This window comes from Egretta garzetta, unplaced genomic scaffold (assembly GCF_000687185.1).
Source record: "Egretta garzetta isolate BGI_Z169 unplaced genomic scaffold, ASM68718v1 scaffold30, whole genome shotgun sequence".
Taxonomy (NCBI): Eukaryota; Metazoa; Chordata; class Aves; order Pelecaniformes; family Ardeidae; genus Egretta; species Egretta garzetta.
In genome coordinates this window covers 1,034,832-1,057,861 of record NW_009258383.1, presented here as the reverse complement: position 1 = coordinate 1,057,861, position 23,030 = coordinate 1,034,832, and the positions used below count along the sequence as shown (strand labels likewise).

At 39.8% G+C, this 23,030-nt stretch overlaps 1 protein-coding gene across 1 annotated transcript in view; it reads right to left on the bottom strand.

Annotated features, from left to right (window-relative positions):
- Window positions 1-18,171, bottom strand: part of ADAM22 (ADAM metallopeptidase domain 22) — a 62,310-nt gene extending 44,139 nt beyond the window's left edge. Inside the window, exons 1-10 of the mRNA XM_035897105.1 lie at window positions 18,112-18,171; window positions 17,411-17,480; window positions 11,518-11,588; window positions 10,194-10,268; window positions 7,699-7,770; window positions 6,508-6,674; window positions 4,462-4,546; window positions 3,933-4,023; window positions 2,020-2,071; window positions 115-214 (exon numbers count right to left, since the gene is read on the bottom strand). Of these exons, the coding sequence (XP_035752998.1) occupies window positions 115-214; window positions 2,020-2,071; window positions 3,933-4,023; window positions 4,462-4,546; window positions 6,508-6,674; window positions 7,699-7,770; window positions 10,194-10,268; window positions 11,518-11,588; window positions 17,411-17,480; window positions 18,112-18,171 (843 nt within the window). The remainder of the gene's footprint in view (window positions 1-114; window positions 215-2,019; window positions 2,072-3,932; window positions 4,024-4,461; window positions 4,547-6,507; window positions 6,675-7,698; window positions 7,771-10,193; window positions 10,269-11,517; window positions 11,589-17,410; window positions 17,481-18,111) is intronic.
- Between the last annotated feature and the right edge of the window lie 4,859 nt (window positions 18,172-23,030).

Genomic DNA, 23,030 nt, shown 5'->3' with positions numbered 1-23,030 from the left:
GATATCAAAACTATAGGTGGGGCTTTTTTCCAACATTAGCACTTTCAATCGTCTTGGTTACATCTAAATCAGAGATAGAACAGCAATAATACTCAGTAATAAGGTAATGCTTACCTTGGTTGGTTTATTGAAAAGGCAGGCTCCACCTCCATTGTTTAAAAACTCATGATACTCTTCAATATCACATTTGGAGAACTTGCTTGGAAGATAATACCTGCACAGAAAAAAGGTAGCAGGATTACTTTCCATAGCACTTTTTACACTATATTTTCTTTTTTTAAAATAGGAGGAGAAATATCTTATACTTTAGAAAAAGTTGAAAAAGACACTGTTCAGAATCAGAGTGACTATCTGCTTGTAACACTATATAATTTGTAAATCATTTTAGTAAATGACAAAGAACTTTCGACAATGACACAGAGCTCATGGAAATGGAGAGGTCTAAAACATTTCATGCCAAATACACAAATCTTATTATACAGCGCGTAGTCCTCACAAACATGACCTGTTCCACTAACTGGCCTGATCTCAGAAAGACATTTATTTCTTCCCGTATGTACCGCAGGAGACTAAGATTGCTCATAGTTCATTTCCCTCTTAGATGAAATTGCTCTCCTGGCCCACAGAATTTTTATATAATAGAGTTATGACATTTTAAAACATGCTTCTAACAAACACCAGCTAACATTTTGTCTTCCCTCTCTCATGTGCCGCACTGAATAAATTTGATTCAAGTGCAGAGCGCCAACCTAAGGCACAGCGTACCACCTAAAAATAATACGATGCAGAGAATCTTTGCATGGATCCTTTCCACAGGGAAAGAATTTTTCCCAAAGTACCTTAAGTGATCTTTATATTTAGGTCCTTAGTCATGGAAGTATTTATGCTCCAAGCAGATTGTGGAGTCTCAAGGGCCTTCCTGTATCAGCTCATGACGAGATAAAAAAATATTAGCAGAAGAAGTGCTATACAAAATAATCTTGCCTTGCCGGGAGTGATGGCTTGCAAGCCATAATTGCTCTTTTCCATCTCTAGCATTTATGATTTAGGTCTAAAGACTACAGAGAACGTGGGATTCACCATCCTTCATCAATAAGCAATGTAAATACAAGCTTTTTCTGTGTACCTAATAATTTGAAAGGTTTGGATTTCAGATATAGGATTTAAAGACCATTGGATAAGGAATCACTTTTACAAGAATCAAGAATGCTTCTCAGATTGGCTTTTTAACATACAAAAAATCAGAAAAATCCTACCTAGGTGAAAAAGGCACACATTCACACTTCCAAAGAGCTTTCAGTGAAACATGCTTCTTCATTTAAAATTGCTCTGACCACAAAGATATTGTGAAAATTTGCGGGTCAGTTTGAAATTAATTTTAAAAGCATGGTCTAAATCTAAAACTGGACTGTAGTTTAATTCACAGACATGGCAAAAGACAGGCCTGTAATATGAAGAACTAAAGTCTGAATACACATGTTTGAAAGCATCATTTTTCACCTAGCAGCAAAAATTTGCTGATTAACTAGACTTTAGGTAAAATCTCTCTGGTGACATTATATGTGGGTATAAGCATACTCAACCTCCAACAGCAGCAGTTTTTCTAACATTATCACCCAAACTGGAGGATAAAAAATGATAGAGATAGACAAAAGATTCCAACAGAAACACTGAAAATGAGACATACTTAAGCAATTTGATGATAGTATTTTAAGAATTAGGATGTGTCGTTGTTTGTTCCCACAACTCAACAGCAAACTTGCAGGAGAAAAGAAGCTAAGGGTGCTTCTGCTTCTCTCCAATGACCTGGCTTGGCTGTTGAGCCCTGCGCTTTGTGAGTTAAACCAGTGGTCACTGAAAATCCTCGCATATCCTCTCAGTAACTCACTTATTCACGCATTTCTTTGAACGTATCTTTTCTATGTAAGTTGTACAGCCGACTTTAAGGCAAACGTTTTCACACCTTCCCTTTACGTCATTGTATGAAGGACATGACTTTCCTCTAGGGAAATGCCTTACCCCGTGTCTCCCATTATGCATCCAGACCACGTGTCCTCACACTTACACTCACCTGACAACAACAAAAAAAAGAAATTTACATCTTGAGTCCAAAAAGCATACATTTCTTATGCCAAAAGCCACGCTGTAGTCAATTCCTTTTCACATTTAAATACAAATTGAAAAGAATAATTTGCTGGTTTATTGCACACCTTAGTTTAAGAGTATCAATGCACGCTGACAAACCTTTCAAAAACTATACATGACTCTATGCAATCCTGAGCTTTGAAAATATGCCCTGTTTTTCTTTCCTTTTCTTTCCTTCTCTTAAAGTGAAGTTAGGGGAAACTGCAGTGTCAGCCTCCAGCACTTGCAGACCATGAGTCAGCTCTCCTGCCTTCTCCCGCGTCATGATATTTGCTTCCCAAATTTTCAGAGTAAAAAAAATAAGTAATTTTAACCCTTCTTTTTTTTTTTTTAATTCTCTTCTATGACTATGCTAATGTGACCAGGGAAATCTTCACTTGAAAAAAACCCCAAACAATAATGCACACAAAAATGCATAAAATGGGCTGTAAACACACGCCAGTACAGCAGGATGTAGCGGCTTCTTCCCCGGCTCTCCCTCCCATCCCTGTGCCTCCCTTCCCCGCAGGACTCCCCAGGGGCACTGGGCAGCCCTCCTTGCCGCCAGGCTGCCTGGGATCCCTTTGCTCCAGTCTCAGTCCTCCGTTCCCAAAACCGTGTCTTGTGTCTATTTCTGCACACATGCTTTGCACTTATACTTTCATCTTTCTCTTTCTGCAGTTTGCTTTACTGTAATACATGAGCATCAGTTTATTGCTTCCATTTTAAAAATGCAGTTAAAAAGGAAATGAGGCTCTTCCTGACAGTTACATTCTCCTCCCTCCCCAGCAAAACCGTGTCCTGCCCCTCTGCTCAGCCTTAAGAAAGGGAAGCACCACTATTACCATTTTCACTTTTACCCTGTCCCTATATATCAGGTTAATAATATGAAGCTGGAAAATTAACACTGAACATGTTGGCAGCATCCATCATCCATCTTACATTTCTGAATATTTTTGAAAATAAAATTACATAAACTGCAAAAAACTTTTCATGCGGGCACACCTCTGCATTATATACTGTCTTTACAATGCCTGAAAACAAAATTCACCTAAGCAGAGTTAAATTACTCAATACAGTAATTTATTTTTTTTATACGTAAGCCACAAAAGTATGAATGATCCAATAACTAAGCACTCCATCAGCTAAATTGTTTCAAAAGTGTATTATTATTTTAATCATCCGTTGTTCTCCATGGGCTGCAACCTCATATAACATGGAACCAGGGAGGGCGAAGTGCTTGCTGGGGGCGGGCAGGGGGCAGAGATCTGAATTAAGGCATTGCAGGTAAGTAGGGGTTCCTGAGAAGTCGAATACCACGGTTACAGCAGAGAAATTGTACCAGTAGGGTGGCAAAAAATGGGGATTTGGGTATCTACAAGAGGAATTCAATCAAAGCAAACAGGGAAAAAGCTATACTGTCAAAACCATCCTGTGTACAGGACTGAGGTGGCTCCTCATCATCCCCAGGTTTCTACCTCTGCACCATAAGATGGCAGCAATTCAGACTGTGGGTGTGACACGGATCTCCCTGAAATGCATGGAAGCGGCAGACACCTTTATAATTTATTTTTAATAATGGTGACACCGGTGCTGCCAGCAGTTATGGGCAGAGGGATATCACAGCATTTAAATAGAGGAAAATTAACGACATGTCAGTCTCTCTCCATGTTATTACAAGAAGAATAAAAATATTCCAACATTGTGAGAAACATGGGGGAAAAAAAAACATATTAGAGAGACACTGATAGATCATCCACCTTTTAAGATCTTCTCTTGAGACAAAGTGAAAAAGCAAACAAACTTACCACTTATAAGTTTTCTTCTGTCTGAGAAAATGCCAATGTTTTGGGCCAAGGTCTGTGCCAGAGTAACTGCCATTAAGTCTGGCTTTCCAAACTGAAAGGTAGAAAAGAGTAATCAGTTACCTACAGGTATCTCAGACACAAGCGAAGCTTTTCTCATGTCAAGGCAACAAAAGGCAAAATCAGATGCACAGTGTGAAGAGTTCCTACTTCAGAGCAGCTAGACAGTGGACAAGTGAGGAAAACTGGCTGGCTTATGGACAAGATAAGTGAGAGAGAATCTGTTTCTTGCCATTCTGCCTGCAACTGTGAATGACAGGATATTGCAGAATCTGCTGAAAAGTGTATTTGAATCCAGACCTGACTTTATTCACTCCATCACTCTTCACTGAGACATCCCTTCTACAGAGCGGCACTAAAACTCCACATCAGCAAAGCAGCAGCGAGATATTTTGAGGAACGTGTCTGTGCTGATAAACTCTGTGCAGATAAATTTCCACCACTTTTTGCTCATACCAGTATCCCCACCTACCTCATTCACACCTCCGCCTTTAAGCAAGGAGCAGATTCCACCAGTGTGGGCTACACCACTCCGACTGCTCTGAAATCGACTCCCCCTTTGACAAAAAGGAAAAGAAAAGAAAGTTTACCCTGCTCAGCCCATGAGCTTTCCACCTAGCCATCCCAGTATTTACCCTTCTGATTTCCAAATGAGAAACTGGCATTTGCAAATGCTGGCTGCCACCACTATGCTGCCAACTATGCAAAAACAAAATGGGAAAACCAGATAACCACTCGCAAACCTCACATGACAAATTATCTCTGAAAAAGTTATGCCATCTCCCCTCCTCCTTCTCAGACTACCTAATATAAGACAGCATAAGGGGACTATTTTACCCAACCACCTGAATCTCACCAGCCTTTTTTTGTTGACATACCACTGCAGCAAGTGACTTCTGCTGGCACATGCTACAGGCGGAGCGCAGGAGAGGCCGCCACACTGCCAATGCACAGGTGACTAATGAAAAGACACGTCTCTAGTTGGGCAATGCCAATGTAGCAAGACTCAAAGGGAGATGTGTTGGTGGCTGCCTGAATGCAGAGGTAGGTGAAAACTCCCTGGAACTGCAGTCGATCTCATCCAAGGGACAGATGTGCTCCGAGCCTAAATCGAATCATCTCTGGCGCTGAGCACGTCAGCATGAATGACTGCTGGTTACTGGAGACAAAATATACTCTGCTCCACTTCAGCATGCTGATCCCTCTGAGCTGTGGCAAATTGTTTGTTTCAAAGGAGACCAGAAAAACACCAAGAACCAGTGGAATGGGCCAACTGGGCTGAAGGCAGAAGTTCATTTGTAAGCAGCATGCCATCACACCAGCCAACCTCACCTCCCAGCTTAGCCGTGTCTCACTCACAGACACGATTTCAGAAACTGGTATTTCTAAACAGTCTATGAATGCAACACCTCAAACACGAGTGGCGGTGTTAGGGACAGGACTGGAATTAGCACTACAGTGGTATCCAGGGTCCCGGTCACAGGGCAAATAGGGGCCTCTTTCTCCTAGCCAATCCACAAGCATTCATAAGAAGACAACTTCCCCCAAAGACCTTACAATATCACCAGAGAAGATAGAGGAAGGATGTGAGGAAGCTTGATTCCTATTTTACAGATGAAGAACTGAGACACCACTTGCAGATCTTACTCACTCTCTTCATTGCAGAAGTCAATGACAGTAATCAAGCATGTGCAAAATTTCTGAGAGGCTGGATACTGGGGTTGGGTATCCTGGGACTCTACTGGAGTCGGGTATCCTGGGACTCTACTGGAGTCATGTGAAAGTGAGGTGTTTAGGTTAAGTTTATTCATATAGGCTCCTACAACAGTCAGCAGAGAGGGATAAGGACTCCAACAGAGCGATTCAGCTGGCCTATCTCGTGTGGATCAGAAATCTCAGCCATGAACCTCTCTTCTATTTCTGTAGATATCTTTTGCTATATCGATCTTATTTCCAAAACAATTAGGAGATTTAGAGAAAATAACATTCCTCCCAGCTTACCCTTATAGCACGTCTCCCTGGAGAACAAACTGTCTTAAGGATCTGAAACACTTCAGTAATCCTGTGGCATGCAGGTCATTCCACAAAGCAAAGCAGGCCATAGTGCTTTTTAAGCAGGAAACATTACTGGTTTCAAAACCAACGTTCTGCTTTCAGATAAATACATCGGGGCTTTCCGTGCTCTACTGCCAAAGAATCCAGCCTCTGAGGTGGAACCATGCATCGCCTTCCAGGCAGCTGTGCTTGCCGAGCAGGTAATTGCACAGAATAACCAAGGATGCATGCACATGCAGCTCGGGCTCAGTACATTACAACTAAAACGGAGTCAAACCTGTAATTGCACTGGCCGGCAGTTTGTGCATTAACTTTTCCCCTCCTCCCCATCAGAAACATTATTTTCTGAATTATCGTGGATTACACACACAACAGAAAGGAGATGCATCAGCCACTTGTGATAAGCAACCCCCAAGGAAAGAAAAAAACCCCAGTAATAAAAACATCACATGAGGTTACGTACGAAAAAAGGTGAACTGCGTCACTTTTCTCTCTGATAAAATCCCTCCTATATTTCATAAACTCACGTAGGGTCACCAAGGGGTTTTCAGATATGGTGAACTTGTTATCAGTAGCCCAGGTTTCCATGGCAACCAATACTATCCTGGTGTTAAGTTGTTCTTTATATATCTAGTACATTAACAGAATGAACAAATATATTATGTCAAATAGAATAAAGGTGAGTTTTACCCCTTTTTTGTACTAGCTTGCATTTTTATGTAACTAAATATTTTGCTTGTTCTAGCACACTTTAGGTTCTCCCAGGTGATTTTTATCTCTCTAAAAACCAACAAGCACGCATGAAGACAAAGTAAAATTTAAATTTTAGGCCTAATTCTTCAATCAGCTCTCTCAGCCTGCAAAAAGATCCCTTGCAAGTCCTACACAGGCAGAGGTGCATAAAAGGGAGATGGGATTTTTGAAAAATTACTACAGAACCATTCCAAATCATTCAAGGATTTGGAATTAATGGGTCTTTTGTAAGATCCAGCTCACCCCAGTGACGCATGAGGGCTCTCATATCAAATAGTGATCTGTAAAACCACAGTTTTCACTGTTATACACTTCTACAGGAGTATTTAACCTCATGCTGGCTGAATCACAAAAAAAAAGGGCCATCCTTTCAATGCTGGGGGGTTCGTACTCCACACGAAATACTTTCAAGAGTGGGAACCGCATTTTCCTTTTACTAGTAATACTTTTCTGGGGTAAGGTGCAAGAGCCAGCAGCTCATCCAGTTCAGCACTGCAAATACAGCCCCCATAAGCTACCTGTATGTCCCTATTCTAACTCATTTACTCAAATGCGCTTTTTCTGGAGACATTTTAGTGCATTCCAATTTCAGATTGTCCTTTGGGTTTCAGGTTGTCAACATAGGGATCCTGTGTTAAAAACTGTCACATCTAAGGTGCACTTTAAAACTCAGACTCAAGGGATTCATCCAGCAAGATAGTTAAATGTTTGAAGCCACAAAAAATCTCTAATGCTTTATGTTAGACAAAGGCTTTATAAAAGGTGGCTGACTGTGGCTCTAGATGAAAATTTTTGATCTTCACATACGGTGGTATTATTATTATTAGGTATAATAACATTGGCGGGAGACTCATATGACTCATCTCACCTGCAAAAGAACATTTAGTTGAGTGATACTTACTAAATCTGCCATGTTCACAACCGATTTAGCATAGCTGTTTGTATGGCCGACTGACAAGCGGTGCTTTTTACACTGCGAAACAAACACAGACATGTTACATACACAGACTTCAGAAGAATAAGTGCCATTTCCAAAAAAGCACAAATTAAAAAGCAACTACATCAACAGTAAAACCCCTGTGCAAGGTTTGGTCCCCTGTGCTGAATGTAATGTTAATAAGCGATAGTAGGAAATTGCTCAGAAATGCGCATTACTGACCTACTTTACAACAGTTGATGTGAGGATCTGTTAATTCCTGTTTGGAAAGTACTTTAAGAGCTTCACTGAAAAATGCTATAGGAAAAGGAACGTATTGTTACTCTCTTCATTTTCTTTACTACTGGCAGTTTTAAAGTTAATTCCAAACGCCAATACAGAAATTAGCAACATAACTTCCAAAGCCGAGACTCCTTTAGAGGTGTTACCCCAAGAGTGCCTGCATCTATCTTTTAATCTATCAGACTTCCTTTTTTTTTTTTCAGTTCTCTCTCTTAAGCTGTCTTCTGGATTTCTTCATGTACAGTTTCACACTACAATGCCACAGTAACTGGTTCAAATCACTTGAGCAATCAGACTTCAATGGCACCTTTACTGAAATCACAGAATCATAGAATGTTTTGGGTTGCAAGGGACCCCTTAGAGGTCATCTAGTCCAACCCTCTATCTGTAATACAGTGCTATAAAGATGACATGGAAGATAAAAAAACACTTATAAATGAGTACCATGGGTATGAAAGTCACAAGTATCTCAGAAGAATTTAGGACAGAAGAGCCAAGATTTTCAGAAATGTTTAACCATGATGCTTGATTCTGGAGTGAAAGTTGTCTCTATTTTCTTGAAATTAGGATGTTTTGGAGGGCAAGAAGTGCCCAGCAGCTCAGGGGGGGGAAAGGCATGCTTTCCAGCAGGATTGGAAGTTACACCTAGTAAAAAAAACAGGACAGGGACTGTGAAGCTAAAAATGGTAGAAAGGATGAAATGAAAAAGCTACTAAATAAATGGAAAATGAAGCACAGGAACAAAGGGAAATAAATGTACTACTCAAGTCTCTATTTGCAACTAAAACCTCAAACTTTAGGCCTCCAGCTTCTCTAAGCATCCCATGGAAACATTTTCAGTATAGTAATTTGTAAGCCTATTTCAATGTTGGGGTTTTAAAAGCTTTACTCCAGAGGGGAGGGCACCGCACCCCTTGCAGCGGTGAGGAGCTCAGGGGGGCTGGGAGGACTCAGCTGGACCAGAGGAAGAAGCACGAGGTTCCTTGCTCCCTCTGGGAGCGTCATGGATGTTCACTGGCATTTGCTTCAGAGAATAAACTCCAAAGTGGACCAACTCCCACAGTAGCTGTAATTAACCAAAATTAGGAAACATCGTCCTTAGGGGGATTCGACCCAGACAGCTAAGGTCCCAAGGGGAAGCTGTGGTTTAGGTCTTCGGGATCAAATACAATTACATCAATTTAGGGAATTCTGCATCCAGTGTTGTCCATTTTAATCCAAGAATTTATTGCTATGCTCACCAAACTGAGCTGATGGAGGAGAACTCTGTCCAAGGACAGTGGCACATTCCTTTTACACTGATGTCTATTTTTGCCAATCTGGGCAATGCTTGAGGGAAGCTGCACACTGCAGGAAGGGGAAATAAAATCTATAGATACATTTTGATTTTAAAGCCGTAAAGGACCGTAAAATCAACTAACGTCACCATTCGCAGGAGCACCACCCATCTCTGAACTTTATTCAGTCACTTCAAGATAAAATCCTATTGTTTGTGTTTGACACCACCACATCTTCCCGAAACACACTGTCTGGCCTTGAAGATTGCAAGTGATGGAGAACTCACCATTTCCTTTGATACTCCTTTCATTAATTATTAATCATCTTCACTGGCATAAATCTGTGCCTTTTCCTACTTGAATAAGCCTGGTTTTTCTTCAATACACTAATCTTTATTATGTCTCTTTCCACTACATTAAAGAGCCTATTTATGTACTCCCAGAGAAAGTATACAAGCTGAACAAAGTCATTTTCTCTGCATTGATTTCGATGTATCACAAAAATCCAGTCACTATTAATCCCCCCACTGTCAACAGCTGCTGCACAATTGCAATAACTGCATTATTGATTGCTGAGTGGCTATCACTAAGATAAGTGCTCAAGAAAGCCAGAAGGAAAATCACCAGCTCGAGTCACACTGACATCAGTTACTTTATGACACAAAGCTTTAATTCATGACCCTTCCTTCTGATACTCAGGCCTGGTTGTATTCTTGGTGAAATTACTGTGCCAAAATTTAGAAGCAACTTCATCAACGGTTAATGAGACCATAATCTCTTCTCTTAAGGGCATACTGAATTTACTCTGGCCATATATTGTTCTTTATTGTTATCCTTTACGGACCAACTAAGACAGTTTGATGTTAATAATTCTAAGATGTTGAAGTGTGTCAGTCTTACCATTAGGTGATCGTTTACAATCATTAACTCAATGTATTTTGTTTCCTCTTCAACTTTACGTGGAATCTGACGAACCTACAGAGAGAGTACAGCTGTAAGAGAGTCTAAGAGAGTACAGAGAGCGCGTAACTGGTAACTAGAAATGGCTTCAGAAACCAGATTTCTCATGCATACATTTTTTTCTACTTTCTTAATTCTGGTCTCAGATATTGATGAAGCATCTGATGCTTAGTTGCAACACTTAAAACAAATATTTCACCTTCACCAGGACATTTATATGACCTTAAACAATGAAATCAAGTCTTTCAACCCATCTAACCCCAAGTTTAGGGTTTTTTTTAAAGAAAGAGAATCCTTCATGGGGCCTGTATCTCTAAAAATGGCTTGCGTCAGCTATAAACTTTTTTTTTCCACAGAGAAAGGGATCCCTCCTGCATTCTTTATGAAAAATCTCTGTAACAATTCTATTATTTATTTGCACACTGCTCAAACTCAGTGAACGCAGCACTCACCTCCGTGTTACGCTTACTTTGTATTTAGAAACATTTACAACTGTGCTTCTTCATGGTATCCTTGTTTTCCTGGGTTTTCCAGGAGAGTTATTACATTGTTATGATTTAAAAATGCAGAGTCATGGCTAGTTTATAGAAAAGTAGCAAACCACCTGATATAAAGTAAGACCCTCAAGAATGGCTTCTGGAATTTCTCAAATGACTTTCTCACTTCTCTTTTGCCTCTGAAGGCTTGCATTAGTCAGAGATGTTGAAGTCCTTTTCCTGTCCCACTGCTCTCAGTATTTCATTTTTGCCCAGCTCTGCTTTGACCTGTACTATTATTTGAGCTCCATTCCTAAAAGGCAAAGAATTGCTATCTTTCCAGGATACAGACAAACATCTGCACTTAGTGGCTTCCCCATTTTAATAAACAGGGAATAAAATCTCAGTTTAGACTATTTATATTAAATCAAAGTCAAGTGAGATAAACGTCACCATTGCAACACAAAAAAAAATATTGGTAAATGTTTCATTAACGGGGAGTTTCTGATAAAAGTCATGCTTAAAATGAGAGAAAATATTTTAGCTACTTTTTCATTTGCAATTTAGCAGTGGTTAACAATTTTATAACTCTTCAGGTAGGCAACATCCAAAAGAACCCAACAACACTTTGTCAACATCAGATATCTCTTTCTGTAATAGCTGTACTGATACAGAAACCTCATGCCAAACCACCAGCAGCAGCACGACGCTATGTGGACAAATTAATTCAGCAGACACAAAACAAACTTGATGGCATATTACTTATAAACAAGCGTATTGGCACATACCTGCCTTTTACTTCTTTTGTGTCTTGGCTTTACAACAAACTTCTGCGATGTAGTATTCATCTGCCAGAACTCTAAGCAGAAAACACAGGCAAATACACTGAATGTTTACAAGAATATAACCCAGCAACCAGTGACCCTGATGCTGCATGACAGTAGCACGGCATTCTTCCGCACATCAGATGCGGCAACGACTCCCTTTTTCAAGTTTCCAGCTAGAAAGGAGGCAACGTTACAGATGCTTCCCAGTAACAGGGTTCTTATTAAAAACTCTACCCAGTGATAATCTGGGTCTGCTGAAACAGCTGATCTGTGGGTGTCACGCTTCAGAAAGCACAGCAGATGTTCTGTGCCAAAACTTCACCAACACGGGGCATGTAATATTATTAGCACAGTGCTTCCATGGAGCGAATCACATTTTCGGGAATTCAGCAGACATTCACAGAGCTCTCGCAATAGCTACCGAAGTTAATAAGAAGAGCACGGAAGGCAGAATTAATGCTTTAAGACGATTATATTCACAAAGTAAAATACATTAGAGTTGGAAGAAACCTTATGACATTTTGGCAATGCTCACTACCAACACAATATTCCTCCCTGCTAATCCCACTGTGTCTTTAATTTCTTAAACCTCTAATCTTAAGCACCAAGCAGTTTATTCTTTTGCCAAATCCCTTTCACCAAATCTATTACTAGGCCCTCTTGGAAAGGGACACATTATAAACTAAGCAGAAGACAATACTTGCTCTCACCCTTTTAAATGTCCAAGAAGTATTTTTCCATCTTTAATTTTAGATTTGTAGTCCCTGCCTCGCTTTTCTCTATACAACAGAAATCTCTTCCCTTATCTTTTATAAACACGTTTACTATTCACATAACCCCAAGAGATCTTTTTTTGTGACACGTAAATTAGATGTTTGCCATTAATTATTTTATAATATGTCTTTTTCCTTTGTCCCCTCCTTTGCACTTTTTCCAGCTTTGGACATCCTTTCAGTCTCCAGGGAATTGAAAACTGCTTTCAGGATTCCAGAGTGATTTTATCAGTCCTGCAGAGAAGTAGACAGTACAATAGGAGCTGTGTAAATTAAGGGACTTTCAGTTCACACCCCTTTGTACACAACTCTTGGTTGTGTTACAAAATCCTCAACAGTTCTGTTTCGCTGGGGAGACAGGAAAGCTTCCCACAGCTCCACATCCCACCTCCTGTACATTAACTGCGCAATTTCTGCATGAGGTTCAAAATCCCCATAGGATTAAAAACAATGCTGATAGGAATTGGTCAGGGCTGCCATATCAGCAAAACCTTAAAACACGAAGCTGAATTGCCCATCTGACAAAACATTACCAGGTGCAAGTGCTAGTCTTAACCAGGAGTGGCTAGTTACTCATAAGAGAAACCAGGAAAGCAAAGCATGACTAAGGGGTATTGTCTTGGGTAAATCTGGGGGATTTTACTGGCATTTTGGCACATGAAGTTTGCAGACATCTTTTTATGGAGGGCCTGGACAATCATAGGCACTTTGCTTAAAAGTGTTTTCATGGTTACACGAGTGCACTTGAGTATTTTCTTTACAAAAAGAACATAAATTAAATCACATCCAAGAGTCCCTATTTATTGCTTAAAGACCTGCAGTCTCTAAAGCTCACAATGATGAGAAACTAAATCCTGAAATTTTTTTTACACATTTGTTGTTGATTATGCTTTGCATATGTTGATTAATTTACTCTGTGTTCTAGTGCCACACAACTGGCTCTCCACCTGTGATTTTAGGTTTTATATCATGGTTAATGAAACTGGCAAAAATAAAACTTTTCAATCAATAAAATCATAGAATCATAGAATGGTTTGCGTTGGAAGGAACCTTAAAGATCACCTCGTTCCCACCCCCCTGCCATGGGCGGAGACACCTTCCACTATACCAGGTTGCTCAAAGCCACATGCAACCTGGCCTTGAAACACTTCCAGGGATGGGGCATCCACAACTTCTCTTGACAACTGATTCCAGTGCCTCACCACCCTCACAGTGAAGAATTTCTTGTAAAATAATAATTTACAATATGTGTATAGGGGTCGTGGTCTCAGATGACTTTACCAGCAAATGAGATCATTTTACCCACTATCGGAAGGCAGTCATCTCTAGAGGGGAATGATGCAGCCATTACACATTACACATAACACATCAACACACATTAACACTGCACTATAATTCATAAGCTGGATGAATTCACGCAAGGTGCATTTCCAGCCAGGGACCCTCAGGCAAAAGAACATGACCAGCAAAATCACAGGAAATGCAGATAGCTGAAAAAGCCTACCGGAAATTTTGATGGGAACATAACCCTGAAAAAGCGTAATGAGGATTCATAGAATCACAGAATCATTTAGGTTGGAAAAGACCTTTAAGATCATCAAGTCCAACCGTAAACCTAATACTGCCTCGTCCCATTAAACCATGTCCCTAAGTGCCACATCTACACAGCTTTCAAGTGACCTCAAAAGAAAAGGACTTCTTCTATGCATTATTTGAAAAACAACACCTTCAATAATAGCGTTGTCTAAGACCATGCCAGGGCACTGTATGTCTCAGTACAGACTGTGAGAAAAAATACAGTCTACTAAAATATGAATTCAAATGCTCTAAGCATGCCAAGTCATCCATCCAAGCTTTCCTTATTTAAAATCCTCACTACCTCCTCAGACCATTGCAAAGTACTGTACAATTAATCCTTTTCTGCAATAGCTTTCTTTTTCTTTTTTTAATACCCAAGAAGCAAGAGAATGTAAAAAGTACATTGCTATCGAACTGTGGTATAATAGTGCGTGCTTTTACTATCACTGATATTGAGTAATCCCTATTACTTGATTTTTTTTTTCCTTTCCAACATCAGTTTTCAAGCTGATGATACATCCAGTCCATTCCTAACGCAGTTCTGAGTGGAAATCTTAGCTTATGCACAGACTCTTTTAAAGATAAGAAGAAAATCTTGACATTAAGAAAGATCTTCATAGGCTGGGCAAACTGATAAATTATGAGAGTAATAAGGAATGTAAGAAATACTGATGACACAACCTGGCACAGTGCTTGTTAATAATAGTAATGATTCTGCTGTAGTACTTAAAAAAAAAAAATCAATCACAACAATACTATTAGCAATTAATTAATTTTTAAAGAAAATAAACCAAAAAAAAAGTCAAGACAACCATCAGCACTGTCCAGACTGGCAGGGAAGAGGCAGTGCCAAGCAGAGACACCGGTGGGGCAGCATGTGCGAGGAGCGAAGAAGGTGAGGCAGGGTGTGCAGCAGGTTGGGGGATGAAGGACAGAGCTCCTGAGGGCACGGGGGAAAGGGTGGAGAAGCAGAAGGTGGTGGAGGCTGCCTTCATCCTCTGGAGCTGTGGCTATGCATGGAGGATGACTCAAAGACAGAGATAAATTGAATAATCACAGACAAAGAAAAATGGTAGGATTCCTAATGAGGATATAATCTATTATGTTACCGAAACTTTCACTACAAACCCCAGAAATACCTTTCCAAACAGTTTTACAAAAAAAAGTATGGGCATGAGGGAGAGCAGACTGTGAGTTAAAGTTTATTTCTCCATCTGGGATCCTAAACATAAAGGGCAGAAGATTAGCACCTTATAACTCTTATCCACATTACAAATATTTGTATAATTAGGACCACTAGCACTCCACAATTAAATCTCCTTTTCAACCTTTTCTACAGTCTTATGATTCCAATTCAATCTAACGGCACCATCTTCCATTGTGTCACATGCCAGGCTTTGTACAGCAAAACCAGCAACTATTTACTTGTTATCTACAGTAAAATTAAAACTGTACAAGCATATCTGAATTTTTGTGGGAAAAAAGAAACAAACCAGAAATAAAAAAACGCCTGAAGCACCATTTTGACAATTTTTTTGAAAATCAAGAAGCTTTGGTGAAGGTGAAACTGGTAGATTATACTCGCAATTAATTCCTTTTCAAAATGTTAAAAGCAGAAACTAATTTTATTCCAAAATCCTGAAAACATGAAAATTCACTACTGGGAAATCTTATGAGATAGCTGATAGATATCTACTAGTACCAGCTCTAGCAGTCTCCTACTTTAACAACCTGAGACAGATTTATTTTAAACTCAGCAGCGGCTGCATTATTTCCAACCTTTCAAATGACATATCCTCAAGGAAGTGTGATAGAAGATGCAGTTTATTGTTTGACCTTATGTTCAACAAATTGTTCTCATTACACAGCCATCTCCACAAGTACAGGAGGTAACCATGGTACGTGTATAAGGCACACGCACATAGGAAGCTTCATGATACAGATGTCTATGCCTTGCACCACGTGAGCCTTTTGTGCTACCCCTCCATCCCAACGCCTCCTCCACCTTGCCTGGGCAATCATCAGCAGAGGACGTGAGGCACCAAGCTGGGATACTGTTTTGTTTAGACTAAGAAATCTGATTCCTTCTTCAGAACTGAAATCGAGGTGACCCAATTGTAGCAATTTCCCTTATTTTTTCTCATTAGCTCTCTGAATGATTTTACTTTCCTTAACAACTAGCAAACCTGCACACACTGTGCTCCCGGGAAGGGCCCATCTATGTGCAGTACAAAGCACTGTAAGATCCCAGATCCAACGGTTACCCTAGGACAAATAGTTTGTAACGAGATGACCGGACATCTGTAAGTCTCCTGAAGAAATCAGTCTAGAGGTGGTTTCTACCAAAATGACAGTGTCTATGAAGGACAGTTTCATTTATCTAGGACATAGAATCATAGAATTGTTTAGGTTGGAAAAGACCTTTGAGATCATCAAGTCCAGCCGTTAACCTAACACTGCCTTCCCACCACTAAACCATGTCCCTAAGCACCTTGTCTACCCATCTTTTAAATATCTCCAGGGATGGGGACTCAACCACTTCCCTGGGCAGCTCATTCCAATGCTTGACAACCCTTTCAATGAAAAAGTTTTTCCTAATGTCTAACCTAAACCTGCCCTGGCACAACTTGAGGCCATTTCCCCTCATCCTATCGACTGTTACCTGGGAGAAGAGGCCGACCCCCACCTCACTACACTCTCCTGTCAGGCAGTTGTAGAGGGCGATAAGGTCTCCTGTCAGCCTCCTCTTCTCCAGACTAAACAACCCCAGTTCCCTCACAGCCTCTATTTTGTAGAGTAGGAAAATGCATCTGTAAAACTGGCAAATCTTTGACAGAATGGGGATATGCCACAAATACTGCAATTTTAGCTTCAATTAACAAGCCAACTTCTCAGATGAAAACTCATTTTTTTAAAAAGCTCTTCTCCCTCCACACACAATATAAACTGTGGGGATTCATCGCTACAAGCACTTGAAACCACTTCTGCTTCCAAATTCATTTGTACTGAAATGCATGACCCCACACTACAGCCAGTACCGTGAAAGATGCTGAACGGACTGAAGATGAGAGAGTCACTGAACAGCAATGATATTTGGCAAGTTCTTGTCTCCCAGGCTTATGCTCACACCACGGTTCTCACCCTGTATCTCAAAATAGGAAAAATCCATGAAGAGTTATGCACCACTGGCAATATGGGCTTTATTTTCATCATCTTTAGGCTACCTCTGTCCTTTCCTTTCTACAACTACTAGCGTATAATGCAGTCCATAGACCGCATGACTCATTAAGAGAAACATGAAGGTCTAGGAGAGGTTGGATTCATTGGATTCGGGGTTTTTTCAGCGCTTCAGGTTCTTTTCAGTGCTTTTTTATTTAATCAGGAAAAAGAAGAGATATACAGATAAACAATATACTATCAGAAGATTATCCATCAAATATGATTAACAAATTTGGCCTCAGACTAAAACAAGTCAATAAGTCATGAAGATTAAAAAATCATACCAGATGGCAGGTCATCCGAAGGAAACTCAAACAACTTGGATTTGTAAACCGAGTGGAAATGGAAGTCATCCTGAAATAGTAAAGAATTGCATGTATTAAACCTAGATAAACCAATCCATCTCACAAGCACTAAATAGACAGTTCCAAAGGTCCTTGTTATCCAACATCTACTCTAGTGAGCAGGCAAGTTGCAGGACACCATTACTCTACACTCTTCTCCTTTTCCCAGCTGTGATGTGATCACTAACGCCACAGTTAATCATCTTTTATTTGAAATATCTGAGTACATCAAACAGAGTGGCTGAGGACACTTAGAGTTAGGCTTAAGAGAGCTGCCCAGGGAACATCAATGAGAGTCACAGGAGCTGCTGAACTGGAGTCAAGGAGGAACCAGGAGGAGAGGGATGTAACGAATCCAGAGCAGCACTCACAGGCTTCTCCTGCTGGCTCCAAGGGACCCTCATCACTCTCTGGTGCTGCACTGCTCTATATCCAAGTGTTACAGAATACACACATATACACATATCACTGCCTAGTTTTTGGAGGTCTACTTTTGTCTGTGATGATAGGGACTCATATATAAGATAAATGAATTGGGGAATGAGGCAATGACCCTTTGGTCCCAGAGCCTTACGCCTATGCTGTACCCATGAATGTCTGTATTCAACAAACAACGTAACAGGACTACAAGTTCTACTTACATCTGAAGTGTAGTTTTCATCTGGCTCAATAAGGTAAGTATGATTTCCATCATAGAACATCCCACTGTCAAGAGCAGGAAAGGTAAATACTGATTTAATAAACAAATAGTAGTGCAACATGGAAGTAAGTTTAAGAAGTTCATACGTTTTTAAAATTTAAATAATTAGAAAAGGAAGCAGTTAAAAATAATTTCAGGAACTGAACGTAATTCTGAGTCAATCTTTTATTCTTCGCTTCAGGAAAAAAGATATTCTCTCCCATGGTGATGCAGACTCTTCTTTCTTCCCCAAAGCTTCTCTAGAACATATATATACACCACAAAAACTGGCTGATTTAGCCAACTGAAAATCTATTTCAGAGTCCCCACTCCCATGCAAGAGAGATCTACCTGCAACAGATAAATAAGGGACCTGTCTTTAGGAAGACACGTATTTGTAACATGTGCATGGCTTTCCCCCAAATAAAAATATTGCTGAATTGAATTGATCCTTAGGTTGTAATGGGTTTGATTAACTCTTTCCTCATTAATTTCATATAGTACCAAGTACAAAGGGCATAATGGGCTTTTTTAGGTGTAGAGGGGTGTTTGGGGCACTTCAGCAATAATAATCATTATGACAAATAGTCTTTTTAAATTTAATTGGTTTAAGTTTCTATTTCTAGGAAACATTAATGGCTATATGCATTATCCTATCAAGATGGACATCGTATGATGTTCACGGTAAGGAGAAGGAAACACCATCAGACAGGCTTCCAATGGGTTGTGGTGAAAATAGATACAGAAGACCAAGACTTCTGCCATACCTATGGTTCTGGCAAAATACTCGCGTTCTCTTTCTTAATGGCATAAAATCTCTACCACAGAAATTTGAAGGTCATTCATGATAAGCACACTGCTATGTATCTGAGAAAATCTATCACTTTGCTTGCCCGCACACAATCACCTATTTTGAAATTCCAACACACACTTCAACTCTAAATGAAGAACAAACTGAATTGTTAAGGCTCTCTAAAGGGATGAAGACAGTCGGTGACAGTAACGCCAGATGCTTTTGCATTTCCACTCAAATGTACAGCAAAGGTGAGGTCCATTCCTGCAAGGATGTCTTCCTTAAGTTACCTTAAGTTACTTAGGTACAGCATGTACTGAGGTTTTAGTCTTTACCATAATACACAAGCATGGTTGAATTGCACCTTAAAAGAAAGTGTTGCTACAGACATTACTCTGCAGTAGTATAAAACCAAAGAGCATTTCTTATATCACTACCATTCTGACCTTCAACCAAATCGGCTTTCTTTTTTTTAATAATTTTGCCTTTCTTGCAGTGGCATACACGCATGGTTGGGATTAGGCTGTATCAGCATGTCCCTTTCAAAGTGCCACTACTAAAAGCTTTAAGCTTGGCCATAAATATGAGCTCTAAGTTCAAACTTGGCACATAGTACACAACAGCAGCATGAAAGCAAGCTTATTTATTTATTTAGATTACTCTATAGCAAACTTTTAGGCATCAAAAAACGCCCATTGAAATTATAAACAACAAAACCAGATATTTTTCTTTTTTCTTATGAGGCTTTTTTTTTTTTTTTTATCAGCAAAATTGATTTTGGTTCTGCACAGGATCAGATGCAGTCAGTAAAATAATGTCATTCTTTTCCTGACTATTAATAAATATAAGCATATATTAGGCTTGTAAACCATCACAGCTATTGATGAGCATACTTCTCTCAATATCATTCACTTATGGGGTTAAGCATGCAGCATTCACAGAAGTAGCTTGGGTATCTGACTCTATAACATACATCAAGCATGACCATGAGTATATCTACCATTTAAAGCTGCTTCACCTTTCAGATTACCTGTGCTTACTCTGTAGAAATAAATACTGTCTAGACAGCTTAAGAAAAATATTCTAGCACCTGCTGAAGCCTCTTTGCCTGGGAATAAGATGAGATTTGGGAACAACCCACAACTCTTAATCAGGCAAAACTTCCTTCTCTCTAATTACAATTCTACTTAAGCACAGTCTGCAAGACGAAGCGCTACCAGCCAACGGCTTCTCATGCGACTGTTGTACCCAGCAGCACTGACCTCTGATCAAGCCACTCAACGGCGACAAGAGTAATAGTCACGTCTGACCTACAGATCCGGCCTGCCCACCCAAAGCATTCACGGCTCTTTTCCAACAGAATTTCAATAGTCCAGTGCTCTGGGGACAAATCCCACGCTCATGGATGGGTTAGAGAGAAAGCAATAGCAAAACCCGGGCCATTTCAAAAACCTGAATGTTGATTATGTGTATTCTTCAAACAAACAAATCAGTGATGAAAGTCTAACTTGCAGTAACAAGAGCAGGTTTTAGATTCACCACCAGTGGGCAGCAAAATCATAGACCAACCTGGTGTCTCTGCAACTCCCCTTGTTTTGCATTCAAAGTTTTTTTGTGTTAACTCATAGGAATCCCACAGAAAACAAAAAATGCCAAACACAGTGACTCACTCGGAGTTAAGGTTGCAGAGACACACTTTTCATTAGCCAAGTCATTAAGAGAAATTCATAATTTTAAGTATTCTGTCAGCCAGTCATCCAATTAATTTAGCTAATAAAAGGAAGACCGCAACATAGACATTACCAACAGAAGAACTCATAATTTATGATTAAAAAACCACATTTTCTCCCATGTATGAAAAATTCTGCTGTTCCTGGCCAGGATCTAAGTGTACTAATAAGTAAGAGAGGAGATTAGCATGAACTTGGGAATATGAGGCTTGTTATTCTGTTAAAGGCATCTGTTCTGTCTTATGCACTTCCTAAAATTCATGAAAGCAAAGCTTCTGCCCTGTAGACCTTATTAGAAGATAACTCTCCCCAGCTTCCCTTATTCCAGCGAGGTGCTCCGAACTGTGGTTGGAGCTAAGGAGCTCTGATTGCCAGTGTGAGTTTCTAGTAATTACTTAGCATTTAAAATCGACTGCGGAGGAGCTAGCATGGAGATGCTGTGTCAGAGAATGCAAGTTTAATGCAGTTCAGGAAAACATTACTTTCTCATACTGGATGCTAGAATTACCAGCCTGCTATAGGAAGCTTCATATTGCATCTTGTGTGAAGGATAACTCTGCTGAAACTTTACTGTATCAGAAAAAGGGAATAAAAAAGAAAATACCACTCAAGGGAAAGCTGAATTATACAAGGGGGAAAAAAATGCATCTTTCATCACGTAACTGTGTTAGAAGGGACCAACTCGAATATCAGGCAATTTAAAAATACAGAGCATCAGGAGGGTCAGTATTAAGAACAAACCCACCAAAGGAGGGCAGGAAAGGACATATGCAGGACATATGCAGGCTCTTCTTCCTTTCTGCTTTTTCTCCTAGGAGTTAGCAGGGGCCAAGACCTAATGGATCACTGCTAATGGAAGCCATGCAGTGGCTCAGGATGCATTAGGATGCTACTATTTTTAGGCTCACTGTCCACAATGAAACTGGGCTCAGGTTTCTTGAGCTGCTCAACCTTGATCATAAAAGAGAGAAACACAACTGTAAATCAGACAAGGATGTCAAGCACAAGGATGACAAGTCTTCTGCATGCATTCTCCCCCTTCCTAATGAAGAATATACAAATAAAAAAGAAAGACACTGCTTAAAGATGTACACTTATATGGCTGATACCAAAGCTACAGAATAGTTGGAGATAGATAATAAGCTTTCCATCGGCTAAGCCCTGCTTCCTCAGAAAAAGGCAAAGCTCAGAGAATCCCCACTCAGGCTCAATTGCTGCCATGACTTTTCAAACTGATCTCAGTATCAAAAGCGCTGAGATCCCGTAATTCCCAGATTCAACAGACACTGACGTTACTTCCTTGCTCTGAAAACCTGACTAGCATCTTCCAATAGTGCCAAAAGTAGACAGCTCCAAAAGCTGTACAATCAACACACAGCTCCATGTAACCTTCAGATTACAGACACTGTAGTTACTTAATGATCAATAAATTTCAGTACTTTAAAAAAAATTATTATTGTGCAATGTTATATCCTTTCTTCCAGATTTTCCAAGATTTTACTATATCAAAGGTATTATCCCGTGCACACAGCTTGAGGCCAGCAATTCTGTGAAGAAAAAGCATAGGACAAGAGAAACTCTAAACTGACAATTTCCTTTGTAAAGAGAGTAGAAAAGAAAGCTAAAATACATCATTGTAGCAACAAGAAAAAAAAAGTTTCCAAATGGTTCATGTCAATACTGGCAGTGGTTTTTTATTCTTGTAAAATAGGAACTTTTCAGCTACTTTTACTCTTACATCCCTATAATAGATTATCTTAAAACAATACCTGGCCATTGCCATATGTCCTCAGTTTAAAAGAAAAACAAAGAAACTTGTGTGCTTTGTCAGCGAACCTGAAAACAAACAAACAAGGCTTTTGCAAGGCTCAAATTAACTCATTTTTTCTAAAGATTGCCGAATACTTAATGTTGGCGACAAACTAGTAGGAAAATAAATAGCACTTATTTTACTATAAACAGCTTTATTTTGCTTAAAAGCAAAGGCCAGTAAAAACAGCAGACTTACTGTAATCCATGGCATGTTGACAAGGCAACAAATGATACAGGATTTCCTCGAATTTCTCCCTGATAATAGCAATGTTCTCCTCCCTGAAATTGGAAATTGAGACTGTAAATCCACAGGACATCCCACAGTATCACACTCCATCCTGGCAAACACTGCTGTTTCATAAATACATTGCCAACCCACTGACACAGCACCAAGAATTGAGTATCGCCCACAAGGGTGTGCATCCCATCTCCTTTGAGCCATGTTTTGGTACCTAGACAAACATCATCATTTCAACTCTCTACACAGAATGGAAGTATTTTCAGTGTGAAGTCCCTGGCATCCTGAGACACATTTCAGGGGCAAAT